The following is a 26,347-nucleotide window of genomic DNA, read 5'->3' on the forward strand; positions in this document are numbered from 1 at the left end:
GCCGAAAATTTTAAAATGGTAATCTTGGAATATTTTGGAAACATTTTAACAACACAAAGGTTGTTATGGGGTCCCTGGCACTAAATGTTTTCAGATGGGGGTCCACGGACAAATTACGAATACATATTAATCTGTGGGTTCTTGATATGAAAATGTCAAGAATGAGAACCACTGGTTTAACATCATTAAGAAAAAAGCCCAAATAATAAACTACACTTTAGAAACAAGCCCAAAAAACGCAACCCGCAACTAATATTTACAAGCAACTTTACAGAAAAACAAGCCAAACGTTGCTTATAATAAGCAGACATGGCAACCCCGCTCCAGTCACACAAAGCCCTCGTAACGTAGGGTGATTGAATTCGTTGCGCGCCGGTGTCGCGCACCAAAAAAAAGCCGATCTACAAGCTCACAACACGTGGCGCCACGACGCTTTGTGAGCTTGTAGATCTGCTTTTTGTTCGGCGCACGACATGGCGCGCACGCGCAGCCCAGGCTGTCCAGTGTTTTGGGCACGTGTGCGCTCGTTCACTCGTTGTGCAGTGCTGGTGGCGGGTTGTCTAAACCAATGCCTGATGGATATTGAGTTATCCATCCATAAATATATAATATATATATAACTGTAATTACGTGGATGCACAAAAATGACGCGCGCACTAAAAGTTAAACTGTGTTGATACACTAGTTTGACAGAACTGTTTAACTTATTTATTTATTTATTTTAAGGCGAGGATAAGACTTTCTATTGTTGTGGGTCCTTCCGACTGCATGCTGGGGAATAGGAAGAAGTGTTGGTGCAGAAATGGAAGCTTGTTTAGAATTGAAAACAATCATTTGACTTGAATTGATGAAGACTATTGGTGGATAAAAAAATAAGCAAGGTAGTTTGGCAGAACCCTAAGTTTATTTAGGAAGTACTGCTGTCCGTCTGCTGTCAGTACCATTGATTGTAAACTACAGTATATTCAACTGAGGATTTTACATTGTGTGTAATGTCTCCAGTGGAAGTACTCATCTTTTTTACTTAAATAAAAGTATCAATACTGCAATGTTGAAATACTCCGTTACAAGTGAAAGTCCAGAATTCAAAATTTGCTTGAGTAAAAGTATTGGCATCAAAATATACTTAAAGTACCAAAAGTACCCCTAATGCATTTCACAGGTTTCAGATGTATACAAATCTTTTGAACAAAGTTTAAATAGGGCTGAAGTGGTTAGTGTGTGTTTTGTAATAATAAATCCAAATGTACAAAGTAACTAGTAACTAAAGTTTTCTAATAATTGTAGTGGAGTAAAAAGCACAATGTTTGACTCTGAGATGTAATGGAGTAAGAGTAAAAGTATACAATATTCCAGTAAAGTCAAAAATACCTCAACATTGTATTTAAGTACAGTACTTGATTAAATTGACTTAGTTACTTTCCACCACTGAATGTCTCTGGGTATCTCAAGAGAGCAACACAGAGTACCGATATGGCACAAATGTAAGATTGTGTGTGTTCACTGTGTTGCCATTTAACCCCCCTGTCATCTTCTCTTTTATTTCAGTTCTTTAGCTGTCATCATGACTGTGGTGATAGGCTTCGAGGGCAGTGCCAATAAGATTGGCATAGGAATTGTGAAGGATGGGGTTGTACTGTCCAACCCTAGACGCACCTACATCACGCCTCCTGGCCAAGGCAAGTACCAGTGGTGGAAATAGTACTCACTGTTTGTCTGTGAGATGTAGTGGAGTAGAAGTAAAAGTATTGAAAATTGGAAATACTCCATTTAAGTAAAAGTACCTCAAAATTGTACTTAAGTACAGTACTTGAGTAAACGTAGTTAGTTACTTTCCACCACTGCAATGTACATACATATACTGTTGAAAGTTACCACGCTGCTATAGTCAAAATATAGTAGTATAATAGTCTCTGCTACTGCATAGCAGCATAGCACATGTTGTTTGTTTTCTACAGCTACATGGCTATGTCTTATTGCATATTTATGTGGCTCATGCCTCATTGCACACATATAAGTCTGCTATGCTGACTTTATTTTCATGCTTTAAAATCTTATTTTTCTTTACTATTACTATTGACACTGTAGCACAGTACATTGCGGACTGCATTTCACATCTTGTACTTGAGTAGTGACAAATAAAACCTTCTGGGTTCTCAAAACCTTTCAGCTTGAGACCCAGCAGATACTTTTGGTGTCTTGAAAAATATCTTTGAAAATCTTTTGGAAAAAAAAAAGAAAAGAATGGTTGGAAACTATACTTAACTATACTTGACTAATGTAACTATACTTAACTCATATTTATAATGGATATAATACAACACTGCTAAAGTCCTCAGAGTCTGTGTGTGCTGTGCAAAAGCGCTAGTTAGTTGCACAAAAAAAATCCCAGAATTGAAACTGATAACTTGTTTCTTCCCATCAGGGTTCCTGCCCAGTGAGACAGCCAGGCATCACCGTGGTGTCATATTGACTGTATTGAAGGAGGCGCTAGAGGAAGCAGGACTGAAGCCTTCTGATATCGACTGTGTGGCATACACTAAAGGTCTAAGATCATTGTAGATTCATCATTTTCAACCTGTTGTCCCTGTTTTGGTCATGTCATTATATTTTCAAAATGGTTAAAATGCTTTTTCTATTCATCGTAATTTTCCCGAACAGAATTGAACCAAGAATTCAGATTGTAGCCATGTTGTACATGTAGCTGTCCATATGGGCAATGTTTTTAATTACGGTAAATCTTAATGAGGCTTTACTGTCTCTGCAGTGTTGTGTGGTTATCATCTTCCTGCCTCTCTCCTCAGGACCTGGAATGGGTGCTCCGTTGGTAACGGTGGCTCTGGTGGCACGCACGGTGGCCCAGCTATGGGGGAAGCCCCTTGTTGGCGTCAACCACTGTATCGGGCACATTGAGATGGGCCGTCTCATCACCCATGCCAATAACCCCACTGTGCTCTATGTCAGTGGGGGAAATACACAGGTTAGTAGTCTTAAGCCTTAAGATTTTCCTTAGAGTTAGGCTTCCAGGACATGTTTAGGTTGTTAACATTTGACTTGGCTGATATCATGACAAGGTGACGATAAACACAAAGCAGATGTTGATATTTGCTACAAAGAGGATTTAAAAATACATGGTTTTGATGAAACTCTACCAGCCAATAGCATATTTTCCGAATGCTTGGCTAAGGCTCGCCTTTGCATACGCATTTGTTGTTTTAGAACGGATTCAGAATCAGAATCAGGTTTATTGTCACAACACAGGTTTACAAGGTAAAAAAAAGTGGGTGAAATTCGCTTTCGTACATCGTTCCCAAGGATTGATTGGCATGGTTCATGGAAACATTTAATCCACGTCAGAGGATGCTGGGTCATTTTCAACTGTTACTCTTTCTGAAGAATGTCTGGATTATCAGCATCAAATGTTTTACGATTCTTTTTTTCTCTCCCTGTGGAGGTCATTGCATACTCAGAGCGGCGATACCGAATATTTGGGGAGACTATTGACATTGCAGTCGGAAACTGCTTGGACAGGTTTGCCAGAGTGATTAAGGTGTGTATCATTATTATGTTCATCAGAAAAATGATCTGTCTCTCATGTGATATGTGTTCCATAATATTTCCATCCCTCCGTTTGGAACAATTTCTGGTGTAGATTTCCAATGACCCCAGTCCTGGTTACAACATAGAGCAGATGGCCAAGAAGTGAGTACCAGCATTCCTTTATTATTTGCTTTAAATTGGTTGGCCGATATTGGCATTGGTTGTCCGACGTGCTGATATGAAACTTTTGACAGTACATAATGCTTAGGAAAGATGGTTGGAGTCATTAAGAAATTGTTCTATTTGTGCTTTTTATTTCATAATTGTTTTATACATGGTTATTCTTTATGATTGAATTACAAATTAAGTTTAGTGTTTCACGACTGATATAATTTAGGACAATTACGTTTATTGTTAAACTGTAAAATGTGCTGCCTCCATTACATATCTTTTTCACAAGTGTTTGATAACTATATTTGAAGGATCATTGAAGAAACGTGTGAATATTGGACGATACTGTAACTGTATACTGATATCGGAATTTGTTATATTTTCACATTTCACCAATATTTCTTCATATTGGTATAGGCATTGGACTAACATATCTAGTATCGCTCGACCTCTATAAAATATTTCTGTCTGAGAATGGTTCATATTACTTGATATGAGTTTACTAAGAAGAATGAGTTCAGAAAATATTACCTGGAGCTGGTCTTATTAGGTCTGATTTAGCACCTTTTTTGTTTGTGTTTGCATTTAGCACTATTCAAATTTCTTTTCAACACACATTTACAGGGGGACCCAATATGTGGAGCTACCATATACTGTCAAAGGGATGGATGTCTCATTTTCAGGGATTTTATCTTTCATCGAGGTAAATCAATTGCACTTTTTTTAACATAATGTGCAGTCAAAGCAGCTGTCCTGTTGGATGACACTCACCCGTAAGATGTGTTCTGAAGTTAACTTAATCTTTTAATTACAAATCTTGGAAGTTTGACACAGGGCAATGATAAGGAGCTTTGTATATAATTATAATTTCCTTCCCTTGCACACAGCCTTATCTTGGCTAAGGTTTGTATCCAACCAAGGTTTAATTTGTACTAGCTTTGCATAGTTTGTATGTATTTTTATGTATTCTCTATTAAGCACAGTGGATTTCACAGTGAATGCTATGCAAATATTCTCGATGTAACTTGTTTTTGCGGTTGTGGTCCAGGTGCAATGCATTGCAATCCTAACGTACAATTTCATTTCATTGTAGGAGGCTGCTCACAAGATGCTGAAATCTGGACAGTGTACGGCAGAGGACCTGTGCTTCTCCTTGCAGGTCAGAAGCAGTACACAGATGCAGTCCTAGAGGTGCACGCACATCCAAAAATAAATTTGACAGGTGCTGGATAAAAAGGACAAATAAAGCAACAGGAGAAATATCCGCACACCGTCTTCAAAGCTCCCAGAATAATGTTATTAGTTTGGTTATACTAATCCAACAACTGGTGTCTATAATAAGGAAAATAGATCAATGTCTTATCACTCAGACAAGTGCCTGTCCCCATTCAAATCACATGTACAAGGTACACATAGGCCTACGACTGTCAGGAATATACTAAAATAAATCATGAAGAAAAAGCAGGTAAAAAAAAACTTTAGAGTTTATGTATGGTAAAATGATGCATGTACGTATGTATGAATCACAGTTTTAAGTATGATAAAAGCAATAATATACAAAAATGTAAAAACTGAGTTTGATGTGATGTCAGATTCCTCATTCAATCCATGAGCAGCCATTGTACTGAGATTATACTGTAGATGTGAAATGCCACACGTTGGAGTCCTAGGCGTCCGTTTGGCATTCAGTGATACAAGCATTCGTTTTCTGGATGTGTTGGTCGTCAAAGACAATACAGATTTGTTTCGTAAACCGACAGAAAGACTTTACCCAGAGGAGACAAATTCCAGCCTAAATATCTGATTCAAGTCTACCTATCTCACTTTCACTGAGCGAGGAGGGTATGCTGCTCTGACACATTTTTTTAAATATACGAACAGCGGATTTCTTGAAAGAGGGTACAAACAAAAATGGATTGATGTAGCAGTTGAACGTCTTAATCCTATTACATGAGCAATGTCTCAAACCAAAAACCAAATGTGTCACAAGGTACTCACCAATGGGGTTCGAATTCAAAAAGATAATTTTAAAACGAATCAGACGCAGACACCTTTACACCACTAAGTTAGCACTACAAATGTGGTAACTACAAATGTGGCACTACAAAATGTGGTGCATATATTTCTCCTGTTGCTCAGAAACAGTACACACCCATTACTCCATCTATATTTACCCAGTTGCCTTCTAACTGATCCGAATTTGTGTGCCCAACTGAAATGCTGCTGTTTACTGTACGTGGGTGTTGTAAGTGCAAGGATTTCACTGCCTGCAATGTTGCAACAGCTGTATAATAAATGTGACATTAAACCCCATGAAACATTTTACTCAAATTCGCATCAACCTGCCTCTACATCCAATACCATTGATCACAGTAAAAGTATACCGCAGTGGTGGTTTGGCATGTCTTGGACTGCTTTGCAATAGTTAACTTCATACTTAAGTTATTGTTTTTTGTGTCATTGGGTGACCATGTTTTCCCTTCCTCACCTATAAGGCATGCTTTCATTGTTATGCGGACTATATACAAATATATATCTTCCGGTGAAGCCCAACAACCTTACACACCTGTCAAGTTTAGTTAAATGTCTACTAGCAGATACCTGTATAAACACTGCATATTGAATGATTTCCTTCAATGTAATGCTGACATTCTCCAAGAAAAATGTGTCCTGATCAACTTACTTTCTCAAATTCAATCATCACTTGGTCAAACAATGGTCAAAATGCAATGTTTAAATTTTGTTTGCTTTGACCCCTTTTTCACTTAATTTAGTTGTATGCCAATTGATTCCTCCCCACACACATATCTGTGTTGTCACTGCTGTTGTATCCCATTGACTCACCTACCAGTGAGGAGCCCCCACCGGTAGGACGTAAAAGCCTTCGTCCTACTCCTTCCGCCCAACACTCCCTTCTGACAGGTGCCGTCCCCATGCCCGTAGGAATACGTGCAGTGACATTTATCAGCCTCCTGCCCGGCTTCCTTCTCCCAAAACACGGGCCAATTGTGCTCTATAGCCACTCGACAAAGCCGGATGCACCGCGGTGGATTTGAACCCACCGCGGTGGTGGGCAGGCACTTTACCACTGCGCCACCTGAGCGCCAAAGACATGTTTTTATCGTCTCAGAAATATACACACTTGACACATTCGTGCTTTTATTTCTTTGTGACTTGACTATTACAATGTATTTTTGGGTGAAAAATACTGAATTGGCTCCAAATTTTACAGAATGCTGCAGCTAGACTAGCCGACATGTCGCACGCGGAAGCCACGTAGTCGGAGTAGTGGGATGTCGGACTTATGAGCGGTACCCCTGCACATGACTAATGTGATATAGGACGGTAGATATTATATGATCACATTTGTATGTTCAACCTGTAGTGTGTTCTCTTCAGGAGACCCTGTTTTCCATGCTGGTGGAGATCACAGAGAGAGCCATGGCCCACTGTGGCTCCCAGGAGGTCCTCATTGTTGGGGGAGTTGGCTGTGAGTACCCTGTACTGAATAACCTTGTTCCCTAGCCTACTCGTTGGAGAACGTTTGGAACAAGGCCTTTGAGATGTCCGTCAAAATGTCAATAGGGAAGAGTGGCTTCAAACTCTATGCTTGATGAGTTCTATGTTTGGGCTGTTATTGATACATTCAATGAATTAATCGCATAGATTATTTAGTACTACATTGTTTGTTGATATTCAGTCTTTTGTGTTTCCTTGGGGAATGTACCACTCGAGTGTGAGGAGGAAAAAGGAATCCATTAACACCACCGGAACTCTTCTGGTAATCCAAGAAATTACGGGACCTTGATCAAGCCTAACACAGCAGTGTTAATCTAGAGTGCTCAAGGAGGTCATTGTCCTAATCCTTGGATAGCATATCTGATTATTTATTATGAACTATTTTTAAGGGACATCCTTTGCAGGCATACGGTTCCTGCTGACCACCATGCAGAGTGCAGACTGGGGGTTCGATTCCACGGCTTGGCCAGGCGCTCACATACACAATTGGCTGTGTTCACGGGTGGGAAGCCGGTAGGGGAGGGTGTTCTCGGTCACTGCACTAGCGAGTCGCGACTCATACAGGTTGATCGGGAGATAATAATAAATTTAAAATGTACATAAAATAAAATAAATAAGTAGACGTAACCTAGGCATATTCTACTATTTTATATTCTGTATAAATGTACAATATATCACCAGTTAATATATGTATGAATGTACATCCATCGCCAATGGATAATGATATATGTACATCAACAATGAATATTTGACCGATATACAGTATACTATATGTACAATGTTGGTGAGAAGAAATAAAGGTCCCCCAACTGTGTGTTTAATGTGCAGGTAATCTACGGTTGCAGGAGATGATGGAGAAGATGTGTGAGGAGAGGAAAGCAAAGATGTTTGCCATTGATGAAAGGTATGCCAGTGTGTCGACTCTGTCGAGGCCAGTGGTTTTTCAACCACCAGTGGGCAAGCCAAAATCTCAAAGCACACCTTTATTCATAGCGAAAATAGCCTATCTACAGGCTCACAACGTGTCGCGAGTTGTGAGCTTGTAGATAAGCTATTTTAGCTATTTTAGAAAATGTGTGATAAATAAATAAAATTACAAACAAATGATGACGTCCGTTTGAAAGCTGTTAACATATTTTTTTTAATGTATAGAATTTGTATTGGCAAATGAGTGCTGATGTAGTAAATAAAAAATCATTCATAACCTTTTGTATAGTTCCCAAATAAAGCACATCCATTTGGCACACTGTTTGTGAGAACCACTTGTCTAGGCTCTGATTATTTTGAGCATTGTAATGGAGAACTACTTAAGCCCTATATACTTCCACGTAAAGTAAATAACGAAAATATCCGATCTATAAGCTCACAATGCATTACTATGTGATACATTGTGAGCTTGTAGATTGGCTATTATTCGCTGCGTTTGCCTATTTTGGGCAGTTTTTAAATAAGAATCTGCCCAAAATAGGGATACCAGGGTGGAAGTGGTTAATGTAGTAGTGTTATAATTCGGTGCTCCAAATTGTACTGTTGAATTGTAATCTTGCGAGCATTCTGCTACAGGTTGAGTACAGATAACATTGTGTTTATTATGGTCTTACAGGTTTTGTATTGACAATGGAGCAATGATTGCACAAGCTGGCTGGGAGATGTTCAGATCCGGCTACATAACAAAGTTAGAGGACTCATGGATTACCCAAAGGTATGTTTTTCTTCATTTAACCCAGCCAGTGAATTAGAAATACCAGTAGTGAATATACATTACTCAGTAGAACATGTAGACCAACTACAATCACCACAATGGTGTTAGTTATTGTATTAACATACTCTACCATACAGATGTCAATATACTGTTTTGTTCACTTAAATATTATGGATTGCAGCTTAAAGCCCTATTATATACTTCATCAACAGTGTCAGGTGGTGAAAGCTTTTCAAAATAATAGTGGTTAACAACACAATAAATGCCAAATGCTTTGACAAACTACAACATTGTTTACTGTTTGTGGGTGTTATTATTCATGTCTCCACACATGCTGTTGTCTAATCTAATGATGTCTCTCTTGTGCTCAGGTACAGAACAGATGAAGTGGAAGTGACCTGGAGAGACTAAAGAGGATAGAAGAATACAGAGTTGTACAGCTACTAGCTTCATAAGAATATTAAACGGAAATTCTAAAAGAAAATGGCTAACCACTTAAGTCTCATGTACTGTGTCATCATACATAACGAAATAGCAAAAATAGCCGATCTACAAGCTCAAAGATGCGACATGCCGCAATATTGTTAATCTTTTATATTCTGAAAAGTTGCTCAAAATGGGGACGCCAGGTTAATTGTACTTTAAGCTGTTACATGTTAATGCTGGTTTGAAAAGTGGAAGTGATTATCACCTTGTACTTACAAATGTTTCAGTTTGGTCCAGATGTGCTACTGCTAATGTGAGGAATTTAATGTTTTGTTTCTTTAGACCAGTGTTTTTTTCAAACTTTTTTGTGTGTGAGAAAAACTTTCAAATAGATTTTCACCTATGACATGCCCAAAACATGGACAGTATCTAATTGAAAGTGCTAAAAATATATATTTTTTACAGTATAGAATGTGTCTCTGTACTGAGAAATTAGTGCAGACAAAGTACTGTAGAGTAAATGAAAGATGATTGATAACTTTTTGTGTCTTTCAATGTGTGGTTGTCACAAAATGTGGGAACCATGGGCAACACCACATGAAGAACTACACAACACTCTGGCATACCTCCTTATTTATCGCATCGCAATGAATATACAATGGTTTTCAGCGGTGGAAAGTAACTAAGCACATTTACTCAAGTACTGTACTTTAGTACAATTTTTAGGTACTTTTTTATTTTACTTGAGTATTTCCAATTTTCTGTACTTGCACTTCTACTCCACTACATCTCGGAAGCAAATATTATAATTTTACTCCACTACAATAACTTTAGTTATTAGTTACTTTGTACATTTTGATTATTATTACAAAACCACTTCAGACACACACACACACACACACACACACACATATATATATATATACACACACACACACACACACACACTTTGGCGATTTGAAAATATCAACTTATATTTGTATACATTCGAAAACTTGTGAAATGGGATCTGGGATCTGCATAATGAGTACTTTTTACTTTTGGTACTTTAAGTATATTTTGATGTCAATACTTAGCCAAGACTACTTTTACTCAAGTAAACGTTGATTACCAAACTTGTAACAGACTATTTCTACAATGGGGTATTGATACTTTTACTGAAGTAAAACAATGTGAGTACTTCTTCCGTCACTGATCATTTTAAATAATTGTAAACAGGTGCGTGAGCAGCGAGATATTACATCCTCGCACACACACACATACTGTAATATATAACATCCCTTATCTTATGTAAATACTGATTAGTTGCGCGCCAGTGTCGCGCGCAAAAATAGCCGACCTACAAGCTCACAAGGCGTCGAGGAGCGACGCCTTGTGAGCTTGTAGATCGGCTATATTCGCGCGCGACGCTGGCCGCGCATCTCTATATCCCCCCCAGTCGTCATTTCCGGTCCCATCCCCGTTGCGTCGCTGCTTCCGTGTGGCCACAAGGAGGCTCATTACGCTGCGCTAGCCGAAACGCTCCGTCAAACGCTTGTAAACAAAAAGTTACCGAACGGTTTAACTTCACCTCGTCAGTCAACGAAAAGACATGCATATCAAAACAGGTGAGTTTAAACCACTTTTACTCGCGCGTCGTCGACGTCCCTCATCTCTCGGACGCTTACGTTTTAAGTCGGGGCTTTTGCCCATTAATCAGGGTGCTAGCCTGCTATGCTAATAGCTTAAGTGTTCGGGTCTCTAAGCGCTCTTTGAATGGAGGTTATGAAACTTTGGCTGTTAGCTAACCATGCTAACTGTGTAGCTAACCATGCTAACGGTCGCGTCCGAATGGGAATGGTGTTATAACGTTGGTTTTAGTGACGCGGCATTTCTCTTAACGGTGGATTAGGCTGGATTGGGGCCTCTTTTCGTGCGACAAACGGGACGACATCGTGGTTAATTCGGCGTAACCCAGCTAACGTGGCTAGCCGAGTTCGCTAACACCGCGCTAGCTGCTATCGGGTGTTTTAATGGCTATCTATCTGTGCCGCATAACATCAGTCATAACAGGCTTTCGTTGACGTGAGGCCAGTTAACACCAAATGACTACAAAACTGAAAATTTCGACTTGATTTAACTGTTAATGTTGCCTTTTGGCAATAAGAACGCTACTGGTCCTAGTGATCCGGGACCTGTGTTTGAATCAAAATGTTGGCCCTTCCGGTCGATCACCCCCAAAACAACTTGAGAAGAAAATAGAAACTTAATTCAGAAGTAATCTGACGACTTGGTATTGATGTGAAATATTGGTACCAAAATGTACTTAAAGTGCCCAAAAGTAGAAAGTACTCCTTGTGCAGAATGTCCCATTTCTTTCAAATGTATACACATCTTTTGAAAATAGCAGATCTACAAGTTCACAATACCTCGCATTGTGATCGGCTATTTTCAAATGGCCGAAATGTGTATATAGGGCTGAAGTGGTTCATGTATGTTTTGTAATAATTGTCAAAATCTACAAAGTAACTAAAGTTTTCAAATAACTGTAGTGGAGTAAAAGAATAATATTTTCATCTGGGCTGTACTGGAGTAGAAGTACTGAAAATTGGAAATACTCCAGTAAAGTAAAAAATTACCTCAAAATTGTACTTGAGTAAATGTAATTAATTACTTAACACCACTGGTATTACTAGGTTAGGAATACCATCAGAATGGGGACAATGATTTTGGCACTTAGAACACCTATTGACCCTTTAATGAGTGGGCAGAGCATTATAAAATGCTTTATAGATATTTGTAACTGTTTTTTATTTGTCAGGACTTGACACACCCAGCTTGAAACTGGGACAATCCCAGACAAACCAGTACATCTGGTCACCATGTACTAAGTCCAATCTACATATTGTTTCTCTTTCGCAGGTACATGGGAATCTAACAACACTGCATGTGAGACTGACGCCCTGTGTGATCCAGCAGTCCTCGTTTCCACTACCAACTCAGAACCGCACATTCGCAACCGGCGCTTGTCTCCTGGCTCAGGAAACGGTGGAGGTGGAGGAGGTTGCATTGCTGGGGTAGACCAACATCCCCGTCGTATTTCGCCTGGGACCCCTGAGGGTGACCTGAGCGGACCCACCCACCAAACGCACGCCTTCACCTACCGCGGGGAAAAGGAGCGCAGGGGCCAGCAGAAAGGCCGTAGCCTGCGCAGAGAAGGCCAGAAGGGGTCTGGGCGTGTGAACGACAGATCCCAGAAGCTGAATCAGAAGGAGAGGTGGGTGGGGGACAGTTTGTCACTGCTTAAGCCCCCACCTGCTTTCCCGGTGCAGGATAGCACTGCCAAGCTGCAGCCCGCTGTCAGTTACGCCTCCAAGGTGAAGTCGGGGGCTACATGTGGAGCGCTGGAGGAGGACCCTCCAGCCATCGGAGTGCTGCTACAGAATCAGTGGGGTCTTAGTTTCATCAGTGAAGCGAGGCCAGTGGCAGAGGGCCCAGCGCCATGCCCTACAGCCTCTGCTGTGACACCACCACCACCTACAGACGCAAAAGAATCGACCAGCCCACAACAGGGGACATGTTGCGCGGCCCAGCCCATTGACGAAGTGCCCATTCCGGTCGCTACCTCAGTCACTCTTGGCCCATGTCCAGAGGTGGATGAGAGTAATGGGAAGCTACTGCTTAGTTGTCGCCATCTGGTGGAGGCCTTAAAATATCACAATCGCGGTAAGTGCTTCTAGAAAAATTCAAGCCACTGCACACCACACCTAAATGCATGGCTATTTTTGTCTTATCTGACATTTTGCATTTCACAACATCAATTTCTAACAGTGACCTTTCATTTTCTCATAGAATGGAATGCTGTCTGTAACAAACAAAAAGGTATGTTCACTCTACACTGAGTTTTCAATGTATGTGTGTATATAAAAGTTGAATGTGTTGGGGGTTTCAACAGAGCTTAACTTCCTTCTGGGATTTGGAAATATCTCAAAACCATTGCAATATGTGTGTGGATAGAACAATAGTCAGGCTTGAAAAATGTGCTCAGACCCTAGTTTCAACACATGATAATCAACTCTCAGCCATAACTCTGCTTGTTATAAATGTCTTGATATTCTAGTATTCATTTCTAATTGTGATATCCAATTTACTTGTGTTTTCACAAATCAAGTAGTCACTAAAGAGTTTCTAAAATAAATCGGTTGCAGCAGGTTCTATTATATGTTTATACAAGCAAACACACCATTAACAAAGCTTTGTTCTGATTTTAGATACGAAAAATAAGGTTGTCTGGTATAAGGATACCCTGGAGCAGCCGGCCTAGCAGTGTGAGACAAACTCACTACACACATACATGTGTACATACACACAAAAAAGGAAAATGGACAAAATTAAACTTCCCTTCACACACTGCACTCAGGATTATGTCTTCACACAAAGCCACACTGAGACACTTTGGACTAACTCCTTCGAGATCTACAGCAATGGACTTTTTTAACGCCTTACAGAAGCCTGCCTTAAGTAATTGGACCTGTTTTCATCGCCTCTCATGACGATTTTTAGTTTGTGTAGAGCTGGTCGTTTTAAAACGATCTCTGAGGAGCTGTCATTCTTTTCTTTCTTTTTTTGAGTTGCAGTTTTATGACCCATTTTTGTTCATGTCCTCTGTCAAGCGAGTGGTCAATCACGCACTTTCTAAATCTGTTGTTGTGACCAATCCTTGTGTGCGAACAAACTTAAAACAGAGTGATTTTTTTTTTGTATAAAGGAGAATGTCTTGTACCTGCTTCTATTTCATTGTACACAAGGGGAATCATGTTAGCCAAGTTTTTGGTTTACACAAGGGTGCCGTCAGCAGCACAATAGATTTCACCCGTTACCCCCTGTCAGATCTTTATGCTGTCCCCCCCCCCCCCCTTTCTTTTGTTGATTCCCTAAGTGGGTTAGTGTTGCTCATATATCCATAAGGGATATCACATGTTAAATAATTGTTGATTTAATTTTGAAAATGAAATAAATATATACAATTTACACTGGAGGAGGAATGTAAGTGAACAGTATTGCTTAATAAAATGAATAAACTTGACATTGGTTTTGGTCTTATTTATGGTTGTCATGTGAGATTATATATATTTTAACTTGTAGATCGGCTATTTTCAAATGGCCAAAGTAAGTCTGAAGTGATTTTGTAATCAAAATCTACAGTAACTGAAGATTGCAAGAATTGTAGTGGAGTAAAAAGTGTAATATTTTCCTTTGAGATGTAATGAGTAAAAGTATTAAATTGGAAATACTCCAGTAAAGTAAAAATAGCAAAATGTACTGAAGTACTGTACTTAGTTACTTTCCACTCGCCACTGGGAAGTCGATGTATGTGCTTTTCTTTGTCACATTGCATTTATTGCTGTTAACACAAGGTTAGAAATTGGGGTGAATATACCGATACTGGTATAACCCTACACTACCCAGGTAGTCTGTATGCAATGTGGATTTTATCATGATAGATTAGTTACACATTGCTGTATGCAGCATTTACGGCCACTAGATGTCGCCAGTGACCAGCGTGTTTGATATTAGTTCCAACTCCTTACATACTCTTATAACTTATCGTCTCATTTTCACACACTTTGAATTATTTTTATTTGAACTTGTGTGCTTGCTATTGTTTTTGTATTTTATTTTATTTACGTTGCACAACATTGTGTATAGTAGGCAAAACGTGGACAACTCGAGCTCTAAATTTCGTTCTCGATTAGCGTCCACAACAGTGAATAACGTTTAAACGTTTATGATTGGCATTATCAGACAGCCTGTGGAGTTTCAATCAGAAACGAATTGAATCCTTTGGCGCACATACTATGTATTGATTGATAATATTAACACCTGTTAGTTAATTTATTACAGCATACATAAACAATCCCGAAATGCTGTTAGGCACCACACAATACTCTTAGATAAACAGGCACATGCTTGTTGACGGCATACACTATTATGATGTTGTGGTAAGGGTGTGGCTGGAGGCTACTACTAAGTACAGTTACTCAAGTGCTGTATTTAAGTAACATTTTTAGGAACTTTTACTTTAAAGGAGTACTTCCAATTTTCAGTACTTTTACTACACTACATCTCAGAGGCAAATATTATTTTACTCACTAAACTTATTTGAAAACTTTAGTTTCTAGTTACTTTGTAGATATAAATGGTTAAATTATAAAACATACATTAACCACTTAGACCCTATTTAAACTTTGGCTATTTTCTAAAGATTTTAATACATTTTATACATATGATACCTTGTGAAACAGGACATTCTGCATAACGCGTATATTTTGATGCCATTACTTTTGTACTTTTACTCAAGTAAATTTTGAATTCCAGACTTACTTGTAATAGAATATGTCTACATTGCAGTATTGATACTTTGACTTGAGTAAAACATGTCAGTACTTTTTCCACCACTGGTTGCTAGGCTACAGGAGGAGAGGCATTCTGGAGTAGTAGGCTAGGTAACAATCAGCAAACATGTTGCACCTGATTTTGGCTAAGCCTGCCACCTTGAAGGAGCAGGGGCTAATTTAGGCAACAGACAATGAATAATACTAATAACGACAAACAAGATTCAATTATCCTAGTTTTATAGGACACATAAAATAAATACACATTACTAAATATTTAGTGTCTATACAACGATGCAAATAATTCTGTGAATGTATCACAAGCATAAAAATATGATTTCATAGTTTAGTTTGTTACTTAAAAGTCAGTCCACTGGGCTCAGCCTTCATCAGGGGGGGCTTGAGACCCTGCTATGGGAAAACCCTTCACATGGCCTTTCAGACTACAAAACAGTATTTGTAGTTTTTATTTTCAGTAAAAGCACAAAGATGGTAAAAATTTTTTAAAGGAAAACATTAGCAAAATGTCCACTCAGGGGCCACTCGAGAGTGGACATTTAAGGCGGTTATTAAGGTGGTTAAGGTGCAAACCACATGGGTCCAAAATGCGATCAGAGTCCCCGTGTTTGATTCCATGCCGGACAAACCTTCATTCCTCTACTCTCTGCATTTCCTGTCTCTCTCCACTATAAATATCAAATAAAGGCTTAAAATTACCTCAAAATAATGTAACTAAAAACAACAAAAAAGTCCAAATTGACAAATCTTATTGATTCCATGGCGATAACTTCCCTACGTGTGTACGCATGTGCCTCTTGAGCCGTGTGGAGGTGGAGAAGCACTTTTTACAGAACAGACAGTTGTAGGGCTTCTCGCCAGTGTGTGTGCGCATGTGCATATTGAGGTCTGAGGAGCACCGGAACCTCCTTTCACAGTAGGAGCAGGGGTACGGCCTCTCCCCCGTGTGGATACGCCTGTGAAGGAGGAGCTCACCGGAGGTCAAGAAGGTCTTTCCACACTGCGAGCACTGGTGGGGCCTCTCGCCTGTGTGCATCAGGTTGTGTCTGATGAGCGAAGTTGACTTGGCAAATCTCTTTCCGCAGTGTGCACATGCAAATGGACGCTCACCTGTATGCGTGTTCAGGTGCTCGCTTTGAGCCCGTTTAGTCTTGAAGCTCTTAGGACACTGAGAGCAGGCGTATGGCCTAAGATTGCTGTGGCTGCGCTGGTGTCTCACCAGCTCACCATGTGTGAGGAAAGTCTTTTCACAAACGGCACATAGATATGGCCTCTCGCCCGTGTGAATCCTCTCGTGCCTTGTCAAGCCTGCCAGCTGCGTGAAGCTTTTCTCACAGTACGAGCACTGGAACGGCCTTTGGCCGTTGTGAATCAACAGGTGCCTGTTAAGGATCTGCAGCTGTGTGAAGCTCTTGCCACACTCTGTGCATGGGTAAGGGCGCTCCTTTGTGTGGATCTGTCGATGCTTGTTCAGGAGCCAAACGTGGGTGAAACTCTTGCCACACTCACAGGGAAAGGGCCTTTCTCCCGTGTGCTTCATCTGGTGTCTCCTGAGATCTGACGCACGGCCATAGATCTTCTCACACTGCGAACACTTATACTGTCGCACTCGCTTCACCACGTGGCTCTGCCTGTGCGTTAATCGTTCCAGGATGGTGTCAAAGCTTTCGCCACATTTCTGACACTTGTACTGACCACTCACCTTCTCCCCCACCTCCTCCGTCACCACCTCCTCCATTTCTGTCTCCAAAGGTGGATCACATGTTTGGCTGCAAACTGTCCGTTCAAAATGTAGCTTCAGTAATCCCATCTGGGTGAAGCCCTTGCCGCATTGGGGGCAGAGAAATGGTCGCTCTCCGGTATGGATACGCTGATGCCTGGTCAAGTCCCAGGAGTTCTTGAAACCCTTGTCACATTCCTGGCAGGTATATGGCCGCTCCCCTGTGTGGATGCGCTGATGACGGGTCACATCAGAGGCGCGCGTGAATGTCTTGCCACACTCCTGACATGTGTGAGGGTCGGGCCTGTTGTGGATGGGGAAAGGCTTTGGGAACACGGGCCGTTGGGCCTTCTTTTTGGGTGCCTCAGCGCTCTCTGCATCCTTCTGTAGCTTGCTGTACTCCTCTGGATGACTGCGCTCAATGTGCTGGAGCAGGAATGACTCTTGCATGTGGAAAAAGGAACACTGGGAGCAGGCAAAGACCTGAGAAGACACCTCTACAGTGTTACCTGCATATATAAAAAGAAAGAAGTGGAAGCGCCAGATTGGTAGATTTTGTTTTGTCCATATTAAATATTCTATATAACAAATGTGTTCCTTTTAATGGGTGTAAATTATAATGCCACTTGCCTTGGCTGCCAAGATCCTCAAGGCATTTGTGATGCTGCAGGAGGGACCTCAAATCATTGGGATCGGAAAGTGCCTGCATGCAGTCTTCTAGTACAGAGGGAGCAGAACTGAGCCATGAAACTGTCTGTTAAGAGAAAAAGAAAATCCAAATGAACTAGAACAACACACTTTCTTTCAGAATTGATGTATCCTGGCTCCAACCCCCCAGAATCACTAGCCACGGCCATTAAAAAAATATGCGGACGAATAATGGAGTGAAACGTAAGGAAAATTCAGGAATTGATGTGCACATATATTATCACATATTATTATTAGTGTGAATACTGTAAATAATAATGTAAATACATTTTAAAGCTTTGAAAGACAGAAATTCCCACTTCTGAAAGACATTCTATTTACTAACATCAACACTAGGTGATTTCTTACCTGACCAAGGTCTGGTACTGGCAGTAGTTTCTCAAGTTTGGAAAGAAGTTCCCATACAAGAAGCTGCATGTCAGTGTCATAGCTGTTTCCATACTCGATTGGAAAAACCTCCTGCAAAGGAAAATTGTATGAATTCTTATTCCAAAAAAGGAATGATTTGGTGAGCATGTTTGAGTTGTGAATAAGCATACGTAATTGTTCATTTTAACCCATTTAGACCTGAGGCCGATTCTAAAAACGCCTTCTAAATCCTGACCTAAGTTTCCTGAAAAACTTCAAATATTTATTCAAAAATTACAACAAATGTATGTTGCTATATACTGAACATAATAACAAGAACCCCAAAAGGGATTCCCGTCCTGAAAGGTATAGTTACAAATAGGCGTTCCCGCCCAAAATGGGTAGATCAGCACTTTGCCTAAAGCTGTCTCCATGGATCATATCCCCTAAATAACACTATTCTTGACACTACCAAGCCAAACAGGCATGTCTGCATTCTTTGAGTCAAGTGGGCTAGTATGTTCAATATTAGCTTGCAGAGACAAGCCACAAGACAGAAAGGCAGACAGACACAGAGCTAATAGTCAATGTGGGATCTAATATCCATTGACATGGTGGGAGTCAGAAAAACGACCCTTTCATAATTACCACGCTGTACTGATGTGTTTATAACCAGAGAGCTGAGAAGATGTCTTGCCTGGTAAAAATGCTCTCTTTCTGCTGGGTCATTTAGCAGCGTCTGGACAAGCTCCAGGAAAATGGCCTCCTCGGCATCCACCTCAGCCTCCCCACTCTGGAAGAGATTATTATTACCACAGGCAGGTCAGAGAGGGAGAGAGAGAAAGAGAAAGTGAAAGAGAGAGAGAGAGAGAGAGAGAGATAATTAAACTGTTACGGCCTACTTAAATTATTTTTGAGGGCATTTGGCCAATTTTTTATGCATTTTAGGGGCCCAAGCCCCTGTTCATTTCGAACCCTGAGACCGATCCATCCAAGAGGTGACACAGGCTTTTTCATTGTTATATTTACAATAACAGAAATAGTACTGCATTAATACAGGACATTGTTAAATCAATGCACCCATCACTTACCCCTTTGTGTCCAGGGGGCCGGATTCTCTCTAGTTGGGGTTGTATAGATGTAATATTGGCTGTCTGTTCCACACCACATAACTCTAAAATAATCTGGAATGACAAACAGTGTCTGATTAGTGTCCGAGATGCTTTGAAAGACAACACAATTTATACAGTATATGCATGTACAACTATTGGAGCAAGACTTTACCGACTACCAATTCAACATACTCTTGCTCTCAGACGAAGCAGCAGTTTAGCTCGTTGCTTAGGCTCGAGCAGGTCTGGAACGATGGCCGTCACCAGTGTCACAAAATCATCCACCTTTGCATAGTCAACGATGTCTCTTCGCTGAGCCACTTGCCACATTGCCGCGGACACCAGTCGAAGTGGGGGTATCAGCAGGCGTAAAGATGACAATGGAAGAAATAAATCTGCAACAGACATGGGGGTACAGCTTCATGATGTCTGCCTGAGGTGACAAAAAAGCCTTTTGAGCCAATGTATGTATAGTCAAAATGAAAAAGGGCACAAATAATGCTATTATAACACTAGAACTACATTATATTCTAATCTAAGTAATGCTGGCAAACATGTTAGAACCCTTCAGTTGGGAGGAAAATAACTCTGACGTATTTGCTTCCACTCTAATCACAATCGTGCACATTTACAATTAATAAGAGAATGTGGCACCACACCATCTTATCTTAAAATCACGAGTAACTGTTGGTTGACCTGGATGATTCATCACTGAAGCCTTTCCTAGGGTACCCCAACCATTACACTTTCTTTTCTTCCAGTCCCTTCTTATTTAAAGATGACGCAAGTTATTTTTAGTTGAAGTTAAAGTTCTGATGGTAATCATTGCTGTTAAGTAGAGAGTTTGTTTAGTCCCAGGGGTCTCCCCATCCATCCAGCTCTAAACCTACCCTGCCTAAGAGTGGAGTAAGTGAAAGTACAGAAATTTGGAAATACGCCAGTAAAGTAAAAAATACCTCAACATTGTAGTTAAGTACAGTACTTGAGTAAATGTACTTAGTTACTTTCCACCACTGTCTTCATGTTTTGCATCATTTTGTCCACCGTCATCTCGTGACATTTACGTGAATATTTATGGCTCAGCTATTTTAATTCACTCAGCAACCTCACCGAAGTGTACATTAAAACGTAACGTTAACGTTACTTTTTTAACTTTAATGCGTTTGTTTTACTTGCAGCTCATCTATGGATATATAGCTTTGACCTTAGCAACTGAGCTAGCAGCAGTTACACAAGACAAAGCTTCCTACACACCTACCTGCATTTCCCAACTGCTTGGACGCGACACAAGCTTCCATGATCTTGACGACTATTGTGAAGTTTTTAAAGTTCAGGCAAATATGAGTAAAGTAAACGGTATCAAGTTTTGTTTACAAATAAAGGGATTGCTGTCAACTTCGCGGAAACGTTTTGTCCCCATGATATTTTCAAAATAAAAGCAGAAGGAGGAAAGCCTGGTATTCGTTCCAAACTGGCCCGATCCGGTGTAGAGAAAAACGATCGTGTTCCGGTGGTGGGTTCCGGTTGGCGTCGCATTGTTTTTGTTTCCCACACAATGCGAATCAATGTGTTTATTCTTGCTGGTCACACTACGAGTTAGTATAAAAGATAGACATTCCAAACGATCATTATACCAAAAGAAACGAAACGATTATACCAAACTAAACACATTTTAAACTGGGGGAATTGTTTTGGAGTTGCACGGCACCAGAGGTTCCGGTCACTGGTTCCGGCCCCTTGATGACGTAAAGTTATTTCCGCTCCGACCGGATCAGAAACCCAAAAATGGTATTGATCCCAGGCTAGTAATGAGTAATGAGCAATTTGACTTATAATAACAAGGCAAGCTAATATAAGCCTACTTTATTGCCAAGTATTGCAGACCAACCTTGTGTCATGTTATGTTTAATTATTGATGCCTGCCTCCACCTACATTTGTGCATTGTTTTGCTTCTTTAATAGTGTTTATTTCGATTAATTGAATACACAGGACCCGAATGGAAACAAGCCATAGTGGTTTCTTGGGTTCATCCTTTTAGCATCCTTTTGTTTGGAGCTGTACTTATGTGCTTTTTTTTGTGCAAATTGTTAATAAAGTATTCAATCAATCAAATATATATATTTATTTTACATTAATACCTTTTATTTTGAAATTACGGAAATAAGGAGACTGTATGTGTGCACTTGTGACTAATTTGTGATCATCTTGGGCAGGTGCGCATCTTTTACCACTCTACTTCCCGGAAGCGGCGGACAGTAAGAAATGACAGGAGCTTCAACTTCAACTTGTACAACAATGGGATCAGGGGAGAATGTCACAACTGAACGAGCTGCGGCGTCGGCATTATTACCAAAACACTCCTACTGGTTCGATTGCTGGGTGTTTGTGGTCTTTGACGTGGCGTTTTTCATGGTTATGTACTTCGTTGTCCCTTAGTGGTAAGTGTTGAGTTTCACTTCCTTGGAAGTTGCTCCCCCCTAGCCTTGGATCAAGACTATCGTAGATGTATTTGATCGACTCTGACTTTTATAGGTCCAGTTTGCCCTGGAATGTCAAGCAGTAAAGCCCGAATTTCTTCAAACATGTACAAAAATAAGGTGCTTACCCGCTTTCCCCAAACGTTAACTAGGTGTCCGGAGTATTTGTGCAATGTATTAGTCCATATTTTTCAATAAAGAAGTGTTTTAATCCCGTCTTTGGCCAACGCTATCCCCCCCCCCCCCTCCCTCGTTTACTTACTGTTTAAGAATGTCAAAATCGATAAAATACATCTACTATAGTCTTGATCTAGGCTAGCTGTAGAATACAACTCTCGTAGACGTATTTATGATTCTGACGTTTTCAATCTACGGGAGTTGTAGGGTTCACCCCCCATGGACACAGGGACTTTCAGCACTATACCCCGTAGACACTCCAACCATGTACAAATTGAAAATAAAGGTGCTTACCCCCACGCCCCAAATGTTAACTCTCGCTACGGGGTAGTAGTTTAATGTAATAATCCATATATTTCAATAAAGAAGTGTTTTAATGCCGTCTGTGGCCGAACGCCTTTTTTTCACCCTCGTTTACTTCCTGTTTACATTGAGTGTAACTCCGGGTTTCACCAGATGGGCGCGTCACTACCGCCCATTGGGAACTTCCGACAGAATCGGCCACAGACGGCATTAAAACACTTCTTTATTGAAAGATATGGATTATTACATTAAACTAATACCCCGTAGTGAAAGTTACCATTTGGGGCGTCAGGGTAAGCACCTTTATTTTCAATTTGTACATGGTTGGAGTGTCTACGGGGTATAGTGCGGAAAGTCCCTGTGTCCATGGGGGGTGAACCGGGTATAGTGCTGAAAGTCCCTGTGTCCATGGAGGGTGAACCCTACAACTCTCGTAGATTGAAAACGTCAGAATCATAAATACGTCTACGAGAGTTATATTCTACAGCTAGATCTAGGCCATGGATCACACGAGGCTCGTCTGTCACGACCGTCATGGATGAATTTCAACCTGGTGTTTGCACTTTCTCTATTTACGGCCTGTACATCTACCTAAACGTTTATATTTCAATTATAAAGTGCTTACCCCATGACCACGGATGTTACAATTAAGTACGGTCCGTCAGAAGTACCTGTATATTCCGTATTGTTCAATTAAAAGTATTTTAATCCGATCGGTGGCCATTTTCTCACATAGTTATGATGTATCAGACTGCAATACACCTCACAACCGACAGGGTCGCGTTGTTGAAAGCATATGGCAAAACAACTTAGAAAATGGCCACCGATTGGATTAAAATGCTTTTTATTGAACAATACGGAAGATACGGGTACTTCTGAGGACTGAACATAATTGTAACATCCGTGGCCATGGGGTAAGCACTTTATATTTGAAATATGAACGTTTATATAGATGTACGAACCGTAAATGGAGAAAGTGCAAACATCAGTTTGAAGTTCATCCATGACTGTCATTGCTATGACAGTTTCATTCCCTGTTGTTAAGCAGTCATTTTGTTGTATTTGTAGGCATTCTACAGTATTAATAGATCAGGATTAGAAGTTATATAGAAGAAAACATTTTGATTGTTAAATAAATAAATAAAAGCACATTTATTGTTAAATTATTCCCTAACCCTAAAATGTGCCAATTTAACTATTTCTCTGCCTCGCTATTCGCTAATATTTATGAAGTTGCCCAGTGTTCCGTATTACTCAGCCCATCCGGTGCCCAATGTTCTCATCAAAAGGTGCCTAGTGTTCCGAATTATTCGGCCCCTCCGGTGCCCACTTTTCTCACCAAAAAAGGTGCCCAGCATTTCAGATTGCTCGGCCCAGAGGTACCTAGTCTTCAGAGAGAAAAAAAGGTGCCCAGAAATACCAGGTGCCCACTGTTCCGGTTACCACGTTATCTAATTCGATTACCTTCTGGCTGCGACTGGTAATCATAGTGAAATTAACCAATTTCAACCTGACTGGGCACTGGTTATATTTTACATTAGATTTTATATCTACGTTTATTTTACAAATGAGGTGCCACATACATATACTTTTTAAAATTACTTTTAAGGCCCAATATTCCTACAAATGATACATTACTACAAAACCTGTGAGTCATTTTGGGGATAAACAAGAAGTTGAAGGGAAAAGTTATGTCTGATAATTATGTATCGTGGCGTGCATGTTAAAATCATGTATACTTTATTTACGACCATTTTCCCAAGCATACATTTATTCTTTATTGTTTTTACATTAGAATTTTTTTTTGAGGTGCCCTCAAGGTTTGGGTGCCCACTGGACCTGTATCCCAGAGAACTACCCATATTTTCCGCACTATAAGGCGCACCGTCAGTGCGCCTTATAGTGCGGATGCGCCTTATAATCCGATGCGCCTTATATATGTATCAATATTGGTTTCCGCACTATAAGCCGCACCGTCAGTGCGCCTTATAGTGCGCCTTATAGTGCGGATGCGCCTTATAATGCGGTGCGCCCTATATATGAAAATACATTTATTGAAGGTGCGCCTTATACTCAGATGCGCCTTAGTGCGGAAAATACGGTACTGATGTAGTGCTCAATTATCTGAATGTTTGTGTCACTATATCTCGTATCTATATAGTAAATTGCTTTTGTATCACTATATCTCATATCTATCTATAGTAAATGGCTTTTGTGTCACACTATATCTCATATCTACTATCCACTGCAGATGTACTATTGTATTAGCATACAGGTTGGTTAAAATAAAATGTTTTGTTCAAATAAGTTACAGCTTTAACACTGAGCGTACAAACGTAACCACTAACCAAATGGACCCTCACCCTATTTGGTTACATTTATACACTCTGAGTTACAAATTGATTTAACACAGGATTTTACTGTGTATCTTGACTGGTTAGTATATTTATAACTTACTACTTGTCTAGTTATACATTTTCAAACGGTGATGTTGTAGGGTCATTGGGTTTTTCGTGGTGTTATTTTACAGGTACAGTGGCCTTGATTAAACCATCTCTAGCAAATTGACGTGTTCTGTGCTTGTAGATCATCTATCTTTGCCATTTGGCGCAGTACAGGGTTTCATGTGGTCAAAATGAAGAAGTGTAGATCTTTTTTTCCTTGTCATGTTTTTAGCATATTCTTTTGTCACAGTATATTATCTTTCTTCTAGACATGTCAGTCAGACATTCAAGCTTGAAGTGGAATCCCTGAAGTGCTGTCCTTGCCCCGGCTGCTAATATGGATGGCAAACTGCTGAGACTAAGATGCTGCAACTTTGGCGGATATCAACCCAAAGATCCAGAAGATGTTATTTTATGCGTCATACCCTGGACATTCTGTTTTCATTTCAAACAACTGTTATTCCTTTGATTGCAAGTTTTTACCTACTAGTTTGTCATCTGCTGTGGTATATTGTTTGGCGCTGGTGGAAAGGCATTTATAATTATTAGGGAAAGGATTCCTCACCCAGTATTCCCTGGGGCAATTCTAAAATTTACAAGAGTCACTAGAAATGATAAAGAAACACTATTGATTATGCACAGTGCCATCACTAATGTAAAACATTAAGTTCTGCTCATTGTTCTTTTCTATTTCTTCTTTTTACTGTCAGTGCATTTGCCATAGGTTTACTGGAGTGTTTCATTTCTGTCACCACCAGATTGTCTATTTTAAATGCATGTATTTTAAATAAACAAATACTTTGACATTTGTAAGTGATTTTATTTTGGTTAAAACAAAACATTTTATGTTAAAAGGTTGAAGCACTATATTCTGATAGTAATCATTGCTATAGTGTTTGTTCAGTAACGGGGGTCTCTCCAGCTCTTTAATAAAAAAGAAAATACATATTCAGGTAGGTGACCAATTTCAGCCAATCAGGAGAGAGTACCCATTTATCAGCTTCATTTTCATAGTGTTACAGTTCCAATTTTGTCTGCCTTTGTGTCATCACTTCCAATTTCACTTGTTTAATCTGTATCCTGGCTGAGTTCTCTATCCTGACCCGTTTAATAAAGAGCTGTAGAGACTTGAAGACTCCTGTTACTGAACAAACACTATTAGCAATGAGTACTATCAGAATATAGAGCTATTTAACACTTATTTTAGCCAAAGAAAAGCACTTATCCTACCTTTAAATACATAGAATACGTGTAATTTTATTCTCAAATAACATACTGGGAGCTGATGATAGGTGTTGCGGTCCACC

The 26,347-nt window shown here is 40.0% G+C and overlaps 3 protein-coding genes and 1 long non-coding RNA gene across 4 annotated transcripts; 3 read left to right on the plus strand and 1 right to left on the minus strand.

Annotated features, from left to right (window-relative positions):
• The first annotated feature begins 778 nt into the window (after window positions 1-778).
• On the plus strand, window positions 779-9,895 carry osgep (O-sialoglycoprotein endopeptidase). Its single transcript, XM_080421447.1, has 12 exons — window positions 779-881; window positions 1,549-1,679; window positions 2,426-2,545; window positions 2,805-2,980; window positions 3,455-3,550; window positions 3,653-3,702; window positions 4,336-4,414; window positions 4,805-4,870; window positions 7,111-7,201; window positions 8,059-8,134; window positions 8,834-8,932; window positions 9,304-9,895. The coding sequence occupies exons 2-12, from the start codon at window positions 1,565-1,567 to the stop codon at window positions 9,341-9,343; spliced, it is 1,008 nt and encodes a 335-aa protein (XP_080277573.1). The 5' UTR covers window positions 779-881; window positions 1,549-1,564; the 3' UTR covers window positions 9,344-9,895.
• A 931-nt stretch (window positions 9,896-10,826) lies between these two features.
• LOC308079862 (uncharacterized protein) lies at window positions 10,827-14,423 on the plus strand. The gene is made up of 4 exons (XM_080421481.1): window positions 10,827-10,965; window positions 12,260-13,063; window positions 13,190-13,219; window positions 13,609-14,423. The coding sequence occupies exons 1-4, from the start codon at window positions 10,950-10,952 to the stop codon at window positions 13,659-13,661; spliced, it is 903 nt and encodes a 300-aa protein (XP_080277607.1). The 5' UTR covers window positions 10,827-10,949; the 3' UTR covers window positions 13,662-14,423.
• Window positions 14,424-15,677: 1,254 nt separating this feature from the next.
• Window positions 15,678-21,051, minus strand: LOC308079753 (uncharacterized protein). The gene is made up of 7 exons (XM_080421345.1): window positions 20,897-21,051; window positions 19,831-20,033; window positions 19,618-19,710; window positions 19,224-19,319; window positions 18,527-18,637; window positions 18,101-18,224; window positions 15,678-17,979 (listed from the first exon to the last, which is right to left on the minus strand). The coding sequence occupies exons 1-7, from the start codon at window positions 20,934-20,936 to the stop codon at window positions 16,499-16,501; spliced, it is 2,148 nt and encodes a 715-aa protein (XP_080277471.1). The 5' UTR covers window positions 20,937-21,051; the 3' UTR covers window positions 15,678-16,498.
• A 795-nt stretch (window positions 21,052-21,846) lies between these two features.
• On the plus strand, window positions 21,847-25,844 carry LOC308079738. Its single transcript, XR_013932629.1, has 2 exons — window positions 21,847-22,077; window positions 25,310-25,844. It is a non-coding gene; the product is annotated as an uncharacterized lncRNA (long non-coding RNA).
• The last annotated feature ends 503 nt before the right edge of the window (window positions 25,845-26,347 follow it).

The sequence above is a fragment of the Gymnoscopelus braueri genome (genome assembly GCF_963280865.1).
Source record: "Gymnoscopelus braueri genome assembly, chromosome: 23".
In the NCBI taxonomy this organism is placed as follows: Eukaryota; Metazoa; Chordata; class Actinopteri; order Myctophiformes; family Myctophidae; genus Gymnoscopelus; species Gymnoscopelus braueri.

Coding starts and splice junctions, on each gene's coding strand:
- LOC308079753 (XM_080421345.1), bottom strand. CDS start 20,936: ATGGAAGCTTGTGTCGCGTCCAAGCAGTTGGGAAATGCAG. Junction 18,638..19,223: donor AAAGAGAGCATTTTTACCAG/GCAAGACATCTT, acceptor TTTCCTTTGCAG/GAGGTTTTTCCAATCGAGTA. Junction 18,225..18,526: donor CAGTACCAGACCTTGGTCAG/GTAAGAAATCAC, acceptor TTCTCTTAACAG/ACAGTTTCATGGCTCAGTTC.
- LOC308079862 (XM_080421481.1), top strand. Junction 13,064..13,189: donor CTTAAAATATCACAATCGCG/GTAAGTGCTTCT, acceptor ATTTTCTCATAG/AATGGAATGCTGTCTGTAAC. Junction 13,220..13,608: donor TGTCTGTAACAAACAAAAAG/GTATGTTCACTC, acceptor TTCTGATTTTAG/ATACGAAAAATAAGGTTGTC.
- osgep (XM_080421447.1), top strand. CDS start 1,565: ATGACTGTGGTGATAGGCTTCGAGGGCAGTGCCAATAAGATTGGCATA. Junction 1,680..2,425: donor CATCACGCCTCCTGGCCAAG/GCAAGTACCAGT, acceptor TCTTCCCATCAG/GGTTCCTGCCCAGTGAGACA. Junction 7,202..8,058: donor CATTGTTGGGGGAGTTGGCT/GTGAGTACCCTG, acceptor TTTAATGTGCAG/GTAATCTACGGTTGCAGGAG.